Genomic DNA, 12,739 nt, shown 5'->3' on the forward strand with positions numbered 1-12,739 from the left:
GAAGCTGATTAAACAGCATGGTCATTACACAGGTGCACCTTGTGCTGGAGACAATAAAAGGCCACTCTAAAATGTGCCGTTTTGACACACAACACAATGCCACAGATGTCTCAAGTTGAGGGAGGATGCAATTGGCATGCTGACTGAAGGAATGTCCACCAGAGCTGTTGTCTGAAAATTGAATGTTCATTTCTCTACCATAAGCCGCCTCCAACGCCATCTTAGAGAATTTAGCAGTACGTCCAACCGGCCTCACAACCATAGACCACCAGTTTTACAGTTTATATAAGGAAATGTATACTCAGTCAAATCTTTGAAAGTGTTGCGTTTATATTTTGGTTCAGTATATGACTGTCAGTCATCATTATCACAGTGTTATTGATGGTCTGCTGCTCCGAGGGTGCTGCTAATCACCATTCCTGTTCCATAATTAAGCAGGTGGATAACAGACCCATGTAGATCACATTACAGGAAGAGAACACAGGGGCTTCATTCCTATCAGGGAACAACTATTGCGTGCTATTAACGGGTAATAAGCGCATAGTGATTGGATGACTGGGAGGGGTGAAGAAGGTTAGATGAACTGAACTACTGGCAATGAGGTTAATACAGATGAGACTCAATTTCATATGGCATCACCTTCATATGTGATGACAAAAGTATTGCATTCGCTTCCACTGGCACATTGTAACAGTCATTGAGCAAACAGTCTTCCAATATTCACTCAGTTGGACAATAGAACTTAAATGGGAAGGCAATCATGTGATGTGGATGTGCGTTGTAACTAGGCCTGTACCGTCAGTGTGATTTGACAGTGAAAGGCCGGTGGAGCTAAAGGTAGTTCATTGTGAAGGTCTACTACAATAAAACAATACAAAAAGATTACTATTGAACCCTGAATATTGTGTTTACAATCGTAGAATGGACTGAACATTTCATTAACGTACCGTCTCATTAAACCTGACGTTAAACAGGGTCCTTCAGATCCACAGGCTCTCAGCAAACTACTATAATTGACTAATTAAAAACACAGCTCAAGGGTTCCAATTGTGTCACAATTTTTAATGAAACAAGTCATCAGAAAGATGAAAAGATATCTGTGTTTAATAAGAGAGCTGGTCTGGGATCAGTTTTGCCTTCTAAATCACATGAATGAGAAGGGAGACCTGACACTTAACCATCATGAAATGAGGACACCTTGAGCAGGTCTCCTCTCCTCAGTCCCCAAAAAATGAAAATCAATGTCTAGTGCTACCAAAGCTTAATCTGTTCAGGGATGTGAATGCCTGAACCTACACACAGCTCTGACACACACACTTATCCCACCAGACATGCCACCAGGGGTCTTTTCATAGTCCCCAAATCCAGAACAAATTCAAGAAAGTGTACAGTATTATATAGAGCCCTAATTGCATGGAACCTCCTTCCATCTCATATTGCTCAGATAAACAGCAAACCTATTATTATTATTTTTAAACAGATAAAGCAACACCTCGCAGCACAACACCTCTCCCCTATTTAACCTAGATAGTTTGTGTGTATGTATTGATATGTAGGCTACATGTGCCTTTGAAAAAAAAAAATGTAGTTCTGTATTTGAGCTGTTCTTGTCTATTGATGTTCTGTATTATGTCATTCTGTATTATGTTTCATGTTTTGTGTGGACCCCAGGAAGAGTAGCTGCTGCTTTTGCAGCTAATGGGGATCCTAATCTAATACCATGTAGTGACAGGCAGATAATTACAACATTGTGATTGTGAATGCCTCCCTCCAGGCTATGCCCTTTTGGTTAATTCAAGTCTGTGTTTAAACCTCACTGCAATGTCACATTCTGACCTTCATTGTATCTGGCTAAATTCCCTTATGGGATGGATCCTCATGCAGAATATCATTGTAGGCTACTGCTGGGTGGGAAAAGGTATTGTACACGGTGCATGACAATCACATGCGAGAAGGTATATAGTGACAGCGTGATGATGCATCTTGTGTACGTCACTCACCAACTCATTTCTTCCTCATATAGACTACTTCACTTAATCGAAGGATAGTCTGACATTGTACAACTAAGACAACCATTTGAAATGAAGACATGAAATCATTGTAGTCCATTATGCAGGCACTAGTAGTTAGTAGCCTGTTTCAGGCTAGAAGTCAGGCCATTCAAATGCAGCAGAATTACTGTCATCGGTTTCTCAGGTAGGCATTGGTCAGGTGGGGCATAAACAGGAGTAGCCTTCCCTAGTGTCTGAGGATGTCTAGTTAACACTTGACTGGAAAGGCTTTTCTAGAAACAATTTGACATCAATTACAAAGCGCAGGGTCACAATTCACATAAAGTACAGTTTGATCAAGTACGGAAAACATAGCTTACCGAGGTTTTATTGTATTGACCATGCCATTGCATTTTTTTTGGCGCAGGAAATAAAATGAGACGACTTCCCTATGCAACTGAAAAACCCGCGCCCTTCTTGAGGCAGATGATAGCTAGAAGGTTCCGCGTTGAAACCCCTTGTGAATATAATACATGATATAAAAAGGTTTTGCACATAAGCAATGGAAAGTCAAAAAAGTACTGTATATATCCGTGTTCTTGAATACAGTGAGACGGATGCTCAATGCTCCTCCCTGCAGCAAGGATGAGTTTTGGAGGGAAGAAATGACCGGACTGGATCCGCACGCGAGATGGACCAATGGCGCTTTCACAAATCCTGGCACTGGATTCATTTACCTCAGCGCAGTAAACTAGTCACAACAAGACGGATAAAGACATTTTCAAAATGATCATATTTGGGGTTAGACGGCTTGTACTAAATTCAAGCCTACTTGAAACGCAGGGACTTTTTTTAATTTTTAGATTAGTATCTTTATAGAAACAAACATATTGAAACAGTTTCACGTCAGAATGTTATATTTTAGTGATGCTGGCTAAGAACATGTTCGTTATTATAGGTCCCTGTATGTGACGGTACTATAAGTTCTACTCTAGCGCATATGTAGAGGGATCAATAACTGCAGATTGATGCAGCAGTGGGATAACCCTGTGGTATGTCAGACCTGTTAGAAGCGTTCCCATGGTCGTACTGGGGTTTGTGCCGGAGGCATTTTACGATTGGGGTAATAGTCTCGTATGAGGGCATAGTACTGCCTCTGCCAAAAAGGTCTGGGTCCTCATGACACAGGTGGTACCGTTTACACTAGGGTTTCTGGTTTGAGCTAGAATCTTTGCTCCATTAAACAGTGTGTGGGGGGGGGGTTAAACTGAACCCACAAATTGGTAAAAATGTAAAGTTGCCATTTGTCCAGGATGAATGAGTCACCTCATTCCACCTCTCTCTCGTTGTGGAAGAGTATAAAGCAATGCAGCAGTCTCTCCCAAGAATTAGACTGCCATCTTGTGGTTGTACTGTTAACCAAAGCCCTCAACAAGGCAAACGTCATTTTGTGACAAGTTTTATAGCCTGAACATATACGTTTGTTTAGTGACCATCCGAAATGTACCTACAACCAGCCACCACCATTACTACTGCAGACTAACATAACGTTTTTCAAAACCATACATACTTTAAAACTATAACCACAAAAATACTTAAAAGAGAAAGCAAGTAACATCAATTGTACTTAATGTAGAATTATCATCTAGTTTATGTTCACGTCGCCAATATTCAACGCCGTCTCTATTACAGAACGTGACGCTGTTCAACAGCAAAGCACCGAGTATTTGCTAGTTGACACCATGAGGCATATATACTAGTTATCAGTGTAGTAACTCAGGTGATTTATTATTAATACATGACTCTGGCACGATATATATATTTTACACACACACACAGCTTTCACCCCTCACTGGTCATAATAAAAGCATATCCATTTTATATCTGAAGTCTGACCCTTACTTTCCTGGTCCTATTTTAGACCCCACCCAACCCTAGCTGGTTCTTAATGTATTTTTAGCCTTTGCTCCACAAACATAATTTTTGCTAAATGTGTAAACCACCCCCAATGCCCTTAACTCAAGTCTCTCCAGCAACATTCTGCATTTGCTGTCCTGTTTCTCCAGCAACATTCTGAATTTGCGGCCCTGTTATGCCCTTCAGCCCACTGGAAACAACAAGTAGGCTGCATTAAGAAAATACAAACTTGGGCATAATACAACAAAATCTAGTCTGCTAATAACTGAGGAAAAACGACAATATTTGACACTCAATAAAAACAAAAATAAATTCACACACAAAATGCATTGGGTGTTTTTTTATTGAGAACATATTAGGACCAATGCAGATTCAAACTCTATTCCTTAACATCAAAATATCAATCTTGAGGAGAAAAGGACCACCACTGTCATCACCTTCAGCGTTAGTACAAAGAAACATCAAAGTAAGGTACAGAGATCACTGTCCGTAGTGTGGTCGTAATTTGGTCCTGTCATCATTTATGTCGGTTCAGTCATGTTGGAGGTCATGTCACTTAGGTCATCTCTGTAGGAACAAAAACATCAGCACTTTAAATATGCATTAAACTGTGTTGGTCTCTCCTAACGTGTTGCCCAGAGTCAGGTTATGATAAAAAAAATAAAAAATAAAAGTATATTGTTTAGTCCTGCTATATGCTTACCTTATGTCTGCTGGTAACTCAACATACGTCTCTGGTAATTCAAGTATGTATAAAGAAAAAAAACAGCTTGTGGACACGCTGTCATTGATCGCTACAGAATTTAGTCTTAACCCTTGGAGACACTTACCTTGTTCTGTGTCCCCCTAATAGGTGCGTTGACGTTTGTGAGACTCCTCTTTGGGCGGGTCAGCCCGCATCACCTTCATTTTAACGCCATTCACCATTTGACCATGTAGGGTCGCCATGGCATCATCTGCACTCTTTCTCTCTGCGTACTTCATGTAGCCCACATTCCGTCCAGGCACAAGGAAAACCTCAACCAGAGAACCAAAACGGCTGTAGAAACAGAAAGATAGGGGGATAACTGATCTGCAGGAATTTTGACCTCCCCCCAATCATCAATACTCACACAAGATCGCAACTATCCCTCTTGCCCAAAGTTAAAAAGGGAATCAGTAGCACATTACGGAAAACTTTAGAAACAATTAAAATCTCTAAACTAACAGTTTATCAGTAGTAAGTGTTAATAAACAGTGTATTGATGAAAATAATGGTCTCTCATACCAGAACACATCTTCAAGCACATCCATGGGCAGAGGCAAAGGTTTGAAGACCACAAATAGGCGTTCTTTCACCCGGCTGTCTGAGGGGGCCAACTTCTGGAGAGGTGGGAGGGCAACATCTGTCTGTACCCGGGGGCTCTGGGGAACAGCAGGTGATGGATAGCCCTGACAAAGACAAAGTTTGTTAGGAAGTTCAATCATCATGTGATATTTTTTTTTTTTTTTTTTTTAATCTTGGTTAGCTCTAGAAAGTACTAGAAAAGGCCTCTTTCCCTCAAGGTTAACCAAGTCAGTAACTTACAGTGCTCGTCTTCCTAAGTGGTGGTGGTCCAGTAGGAGCATTGCACACGATAGACATCATCTGGGCTGCTACCAGCTGCATGGCCATCCTTCCCACTGGGCTGGAGACAACAAGAGGGTAAATAAGGACCAAACAACAACCTAACACACCCGCAATAACATCTGCTAAACATTTGTATCTGACAAATAAAATTAGATTCGATGGAAAATACCATAAAATTACATTGCATCTTACCTTCTTCTGTCCTGCCCATCATCAATGTGAGTGACTGCTAGCCGGTTCCCAGGTGGGTACTCAAAGCCATCCAGTTTGTTTTTCGCATAGACAGCTGATCCAAGGTTGTTGTAGCGAATCATAGCTTGCCCTGAAAGGGTAAAAAAAATACAACAAAAACTACTAGCCACTAATTCCTATGCAATACGTCAGGTGTTGCATCTGAGGGAGTAACTGTGTTTTGTGGCTACCTGTACTGAAACCATATGAATCCTGCTGCATCTCGCAATAATCCATCCCTGGGATCAGGTCAAAGAGGCTATAGACTTGATCTTGTGTGATGCTCGCCCTTGATGACACCATTAAGCACCTGGTGATGATGTCTGTGCCCCGCATGTCTCCTCTGGTATGAAAACCAGAGTCCACTTCAATGGGAGGAAATAGAATGGCTTAGCATTTGCAGAAAAACAATAATGGGTCTGTAGAAATTGTAGGCCTAATCACACCAATGGCAGGTACATACCAAATGGATAGGAAGTCATTCCTGGGTCACCCTGGACATGCTCTGCTCTGGCAGGGCTAAAGTAGTCGTTGTCTGGGGCTGGCGTTTTGTTCCTTGGCTCTGCAAGAATGGCCCTATATGCTGTTGTAAACAAAAACGGCACAAACATGGATTACTAGATTGATAGTTTGAGTTTTCACAGACGTGATATGAACAAAAAGAGACAACTTACTCTTCTCACAGTTCTCTATGGCAGTGGCTGCCTGTGAGGGTTTGTGATATCTCACATACCCCAGGCCCTTACTTTCTCCTGTAGTTTTATTCTTTACGATGATGCAATACTCAATGTCACCATATTCCTGTGAGAACAAATGAATGATAAACCATATTGGAATTGCATTTACATTTACGTTTTTGTCATTTAGCAGACGCTCTTATCCAGAGCGACTTACAGTAGTGAATGCATACATTTCATTTCATGCATTTTTTATTTTTTTGTACTGGCCCCCCGTGGGAATCGAACCCACAACCCTGGCGTTGCAAACACCATGCTCTACCAACTGAGCCAAATACAACATGGGGGTGATGAACTACCTTGAATGTTTCTTTCAAGTCGTCCTCTGTAAAGGTTTTGGGAATCATCACAAATATTCTGGTGAGCTCCTCATCCTCCACATCTCGGTGGCTTCCGGAGGACCTCGCCTGGGCAATAAACACCTGGCAGAAGAGATAACTTAGCATGATAAATAAATACACACACAAAAAAAACTTTATATCGGGAGTTGTGCCTGTTGTCAGAGGGCTGGATATAAGACTCATCATGGATCTAACCCGTTTTAAAATGGACATAAGCCGTTGTAACATATTTTAGTAAATACTTTTAACACCTATTTTTCTTAAAACTGCATTGTTGGTTAAGGGCGTGTAAGTAAACATTTCACTGTTGTATTCGGCACATGTGACATATACAATTATTTTATTTGACAGCATCCACCATTTTAAAGTAGTCAACTGGGTGGGGATTCCTATGAGCTGGGAGCAATTCGCCAATGAAGAAGAGAATGGAGTATTTTAAAACAAATGTAGCCTCAATGACGCTACCCATACTGTCACAAACGCTTTATAAACGGTACAGATACAAAAATGAGTCCTCCTGTTCACACGCTTATCTGCCCTCATTGGCTAGAATGGTCCCACCTGATCTACACCCCTCCCCCCTCCACATCTTAAAAGACATGCATTTCCAATAGTGGTCAATCGACTATCTTGTCAATATAATAGACAATAGGGATAAGATGCCGGTGCAATTTCTTACCACACCCTGTGTCCCTTTTTTGGTTAACAAAATGTGTAACGCACTTTCCGAACTTCGAAAGGCAGCAATACGTAGGCCTAACTCCTTCACCCAGCCTGATACTACAAAAAAAATTGCCGGAAAACCAAATGAAGAAGCACTAGTTACAATAGTGTTAATAACATGAGCAAAGTCACTGAAGCCAGAGTACATACCTTGATCGGTTTGGTTCCTTCGACCAAGCATTTTCCATGCATTTCTTCCATTGCCGTACATGCCTCGGACGATTTAGTAAATTTTACAAAGGACACTCCTTTTGACTCCTTTGTCTGCTTGTCTTTGACTACCCAAACATCCTGAATTTCTCCAAAAAGAGAAAACTGCTCCCGGATCATGTCCTCGGTGATGGACTTACTTGTAACTAGAAACAAGCGACTATTTGGGGGATCATCGAGATCCGTCGACGGCCTAAATGCATCCTCCATTTTACCACCCTGAAAACTATCTTGCTAAGCTAACGTTAGCTAACAAGACACACACACACTTGCGAAGTGGAGTCGACGATGATCCGTAAATAGTTATCGATAGTTACGGTTTCACTTGCTCTGTCTACCACCGTTTAAAAACAACAACAATTAATTATATATTTTCTGTATCGTGTATATAGTAGCTAGTGATATTACGTTTGATACTGAAACTCCGAGGAAATGCGTCGAAATCGCAGCAACGTACAAATGACTGTATCTCCTTTTCAGGAAGAAGCACGTGATCAACGACGTCCAAAGATTCGTTTCGTCGAACAACCACCTGATTGGTTTAGAACAGAGATAGATCGTAATGGCGTCTTTTTGTACGTACTGACTCCGCTATGGATCGTTGGACAATGCCAATGGACAAAATGAATGGCATTTTGGTAGGGTTTTTGGATAAACACAAGACTTAGGAGATCTTAAACGTTCTGTTCTATGAGATAATATTCATCAGCTAACGTCACATTTTGTGAATGTATAAGAATTTATGTTATTTAAAAAAATAAAAAGCACATAAACCACAAAGGCTTCATAATTCATAAAGGTCATGTTATCTGACTGCTATTATCTTACAGAAAAAAACGTAAGATCTCCTAAACCTTTATTCCAAAAGCCACGAACCAGAGGTAAATCATTTGCGGGCTTTAGGACTACAAGCAAGCTCTTCCTTCTTCTTTTGAGTTTAACGAAGGTTGGCATCCGATATGTTGCAATACAGCCCCCAACTGGACTATACTATAAATGCATGATACTTTCAAATCAAATAACATTTTATTCGTCACATACACATGTTTAGCAGATGTTATTGCGGGTGTTGCGAAATGCTTGTGGTATAGCGAAATTCTTTGTGGTCCATAAAGTTAAAAATAAATTTTAAAAACGGCAGGCATCACAAACACCAGGAATCTTCAGGTTTAATTGCTCCACCTCCAATCTTAACGCTGCCCCACTACCCCTGTTCCTAGGAGTAAAGCAAGAAACAGATCTTGACCCAAGTTGTGGGACATGGAGCACCTTCTCCCTCTAGTCAGAAGAAACACAAACAAACATCACAAGTCTACTACAGGTTACCTTCACTGATTCAACTACACCCAACTCCTTTCCCACCCACTCTGAAACCACAAAAAGATCCCCCAAAAGGCAAGGATCCACTTTCTCCCCAAATTTCCCTCCTACTGGACCAGATTCTCTTTATCATATTCATTGATGCCAGGCTCGAGTTCTGAGTTCTTCCCACATCTTCCATCTCACTTAACTCGTCCTCATTCACTTCCACTTCACCTCCAGAAATCGGTCAGGTGCACAGCTCACTCTGTTTGCACTTGACAACCCATCTACATTATCGCTATCTTCCTCAAATTCAAATAAAACCTCTGCTTTCCTCATTCTCTTCTACCTCTTCTTCCCTCTTTTTTCCCCTCCATTCCTCCCCAGATATCTCACTTTCTGTGTCTATGTGCCAATATTCCTCTTCTCCCGACTTTGCTTGGTGCCCGGTGGTATCCCAACGTAACTCCATCTCATAATCGCCAATATTTTGAGAGCATGAGCAGTGGCCACACACAGAAAAAAAATAAAAAATAAACTCTGTCCTTGATGATTTTCTTGCCTTTCTGTGACACTGGGTAATGTAGATGTCCTGGAGGGCAGGCAGGCAGACCCCACCACCCTCTCAAGAGCATTGCGGTTGTGGACGTTGCAATTGCTGTACCAGGTGGTGATACTGCCCAGCAGGATGCTCTCAATAGTGCATCTGTAGAGTTTGTAAGGGTCTTAGGGGCCAAACTGAATTTCTTAAACCTCCTGCCTTGTAGGGTTGTCACGATACCAATATTGCAATACTACGATACCAGATTTTCCATGGCAAAAAATAAAACACGAATTACACAAAACTATGGTCCTATAAAAACCTACTTATGTAAAATGTTGGGTGTTATAGCTTCTAAAATTAACAAATGTGACAACATAATGCTGTTTGTTTCAAAAAATGTTCCTCAAGAAAATAAATGTTTTGTTTCCTTGCCACGATACTTCCGAGTATTGCGATACTGGTATTGTGGCAAACCCAAAACTTCTTCACGACACCGTCTGTGTGATGGGACCGTTTCAGGTCGTCAGTGATGTGCACGCCGAGGATCTTGAAACTTTTGACCCTCTCCACTACGGCCCCCTTGATGTGGATGGGTGCATACCAGTGGAGGCTCCTCAGAGGAGGAAAATTGTTAAACATTTTAAACATTTAAAAAGTTTGCCCTTTTAGATAAAACTATTCTAAATATAATCACGTTACCAAATGTCACCAAATAACTGAAAACACATTTTGCAATGAAGGTCTACAGTAGCCTCACCAGCACTCTGTAAGGTAGCACCATGGTGTAGTCGGAGGACAGCTAGTTTCCATCCTCCTCTGGGAACATTGACTTCAATACAAAACCTAGCAGGCTTATGGTTCTCACCCCTTTCCATAGACTTAATTATGACAACTTCCGGAGGACGTCCTCCAGTCTATCAGAGCCCTTGGAGCATGAACTGACATGTTGTCCACCCAATCAAAAGATCAGATAATTAATCTAGTACTGAAAGCATAAGCTACAGCTAGCTAGGAGTGCAGTGTATAAAATGTGGTGAGTAGTTGACTCAAAAAAAGAAACCTGAGAGGGTGGTAAGGCTTGTGACAATATTCCATGTAACCGCTCTGCCGCGTCCACAATGATTTTGATCTTCCTGGACCTTTTCTCCACCTTGGCAGTGCCATTAATCCCCATAGCAATAAAGCCCACAAAGTCCACCTTCTTAACCTTTAAAATGTCAGGATCCTGCTGGTGAAAGGCAACCCCTGCAGCCTGCAGTGAAGGTCTATCCTCCACCATGGACTCTTCAGGTGCACCATTCAAACCCTCAACCCTTTTAACAGCTGCTGTACATGAAATACTCTGTACAACCCTGACTTTGGCCACCTCATTCTCTTTCACCCTTGTGGGGCATTTGAAAGAAGTGGCTTCATGGTTCCCTCCACAATTGCAACATGTCACATTTTCATCACTTTTATAACATATAATGTGATCTTTTCCACAACTTGGACATCTCAACTTCGCCCTTCTGCAAACACTTGAAACATGACCAAAAGCTTTACAATTATCACAACTGATAAAAACAGTTCGTCTTTCAATCACTCACGTGGGTATAACCAATGAGGAGATGGTACGTGAGTACCTGCTTCTATAAACCAATGAGGAGATGGGAGAGGCAGGACTTGCAGCACGATCTGCATCAGAAATAGGAATGACTTCTATTTTAGCCCTTGGCAACGCAGACGCTCGTTGGCGCGCGCGAGCAGTGTGGGTGCAAGTTTCTGCCTCTCCCATCTCCTCATTGGTTTATAGAAGCAGGTACCCACGTACCATCTCCTCATTGGTTATACCCACGTGGGTGATTGAAAGACTAACTGTTTTGCAGGTTGTCGTGGTAATACTATGAAAGTGTAGATGGATCACCATAGAAATTCAAAGATGAAAAAGCCTGGAAGGAGGAGAGACGACTAGAAATGATTCGGTTGGCCGTTTTATGTGTTGATGAATTGTTGAAGTAGAGGACCTTGTACATTTCAGGTAAAATAACAACTCAATGTTTATATCCCAGGACAAATTAGCTATCAACAGCAAGCCTGCTAAATAGGACAAATGAGCTAGCAAGTGCAAGCTAACTAGCTAAATTGCCATACATGTTTAATGCTTTTCGACCTGTCACCAAATTAATGTCTTTGGTTCAAAGTTTGTTTTGATATTTTAACCTGCGTGTCGTGACCACGTTCGGTGTAGGGGGACAAAATAAATTGATGCACGATAGCGCACGCTCGCAGACGGTTTGGGTTCGGTGTTACAAGATGCTCTCAATTGTGCACCTGTAAAAGTTAGTGAGGGTTTTCGGTGATAAGCCACATTTTTTCAGCCTCCTGAGGTTGAAGAGGCGCTGTTGCACCTTCTTCACCACACTGTCTGTGTGCGTGGACCATTTCAGTTTTGTCGGTGACATGTACACCGAGGAACTTAAAACTTTCCACCTTCTCCACTGCTGTCCCGTTGATGTGGATAGCGGGGTGTTCCCTTTGCCTGCCTCTCGTGATCCTCACAGCTTTCACTCTACCCAGAGCTCTCTCCACCAGTTTGGATATCTCAAATGGATTCCTCAAGATTGGTAATTTGATCAGCTGCTTCTCGTTAATAAACCGTACTCCAACAAGATACGAAGTGACATTCTCATCACTGTACACTAATTTGCTCCATTTTCCATTATTTTGGACAATGCTACAATTCTCCTTGATAATACCGCCATTAGATTCCAAATCCACTTCATCATCCGCTTCGCCAAATTTTTCTCCGTATATGCTTCGCCTCTTCCCCTCTGGTATAGTATATACTTTGGCTAGCTATGTGTAGCTAGATCTTCTTCTCAAAATAACTACCTGGTGTTAGGTCGATGTATGGTTACAAGGATGCAACAAACCCTCTTGACAATGAAATACAGTGGTGGAATTCCCCACAACAATCTTGAACATTCCAACTGTTCACTGATCTTTCCAATGATGATTAAGTGGTTAAAAAAAAAATATATATATATTTGTTGTGGTGTAGTGTGAATACAAACAACGGCATTTCCACTGAAATGTTGTGTAGTATGCTATTTCCATTTGTGTAGTAGGCCTACATCATGTTCTCAACTCCATCT

The 12,739-nt window shown here is 41.5% G+C and overlaps 2 protein-coding genes across 7 annotated transcripts in view; both read right to left on the bottom strand.

The window, feature by feature from the left end:
* The window catches only part of LOC106582464 (oxysterol-binding protein-related protein 6), a 90,968-nt gene extending 88,294 nt beyond the window's left edge, over positions 1 to 2,674 (bottom strand). For all 5 annotated transcript variants that reach the window (XM_045704867.1, XM_045704866.1, XM_045704869.1 and 2 more), the window contains exon 1: positions 2,372 to 2,674. The gene's annotated coding sequence lies outside the window, so the exon portion shown is untranslated. The remainder of the gene's footprint in view (positions 1 to 2,371) is intronic.
* A 1,559-nt stretch (positions 2,675 to 4,233) lies between these two features.
* rbm45 (RNA binding motif protein 45) lies at positions 4,234 to 8,245 on the bottom strand. Of its 2 annotated transcripts, XM_014165614.2 has the most exons (11): positions 7,700 to 8,245; positions 6,785 to 6,907; positions 6,423 to 6,549; positions 6,212 to 6,331; positions 5,940 to 6,113; positions 5,710 to 5,839; positions 5,476 to 5,575; positions 5,176 to 5,339; positions 4,739 to 4,947; positions 4,612 to 4,642; positions 4,234 to 4,475 (listed from the first exon to the last, which is right to left on the bottom strand). In XM_014165614.2, the coding sequence occupies exons 1-9, from the start codon at positions 7,967 to 7,969 to the stop codon at positions 4,755 to 4,757; spliced, it is 1,401 nt and encodes a 466-aa protein (XP_014021089.1). In that variant the 5' UTR covers positions 7,970 to 8,245; the 3' UTR covers positions 4,234 to 4,475; positions 4,612 to 4,642; positions 4,739 to 4,754. The 2 variants fall into 2 exon arrangements, with proteins under 2 accessions (XP_014021089.1, XP_014021088.1); XM_014165613.2 differs by lacking the exon at positions 4,612 to 4,642 and having other exon boundaries at positions 7,700 to 8,244.
* Positions 8,246 to 12,739: the final 4,494 nt, after the last annotated feature.

Source organism: Salmo salar, chromosome ssa21 (assembly GCF_905237065.1).
Source record: "Salmo salar chromosome ssa21, Ssal_v3.1, whole genome shotgun sequence".
In the NCBI taxonomy this organism is placed as follows: domain Eukaryota; kingdom Metazoa; phylum Chordata; class Actinopteri; order Salmoniformes; family Salmonidae; genus Salmo; species Salmo salar.

What these genes read in the sequence shown, in the direction of transcription:
- rbm45 (XM_014165614.2), bottom strand. Translation starts at nt 7,969, where the DNA reads ATGGAGGATGCATTTAGGCCGTCGACGGATCTCGATGATCCCCCAAAT. An exon ending in CATAGAGAACTGTGAGAAGA is followed by an intron (nt 6,332 to 6,422) that starts GTAAGTTGTCTC and finishes TGTTTACAACAG; the next exon opens with CATATAGGGCCATTCTTGCA. An exon ending in GTGCTTGAAGATGTGTTCTG is followed by an intron (nt 4,948 to 5,175) that starts GTATGAGAGACC and finishes CTGTTTCTACAG; the next exon opens with CCGTTTTGGTTCTCTGGTTG.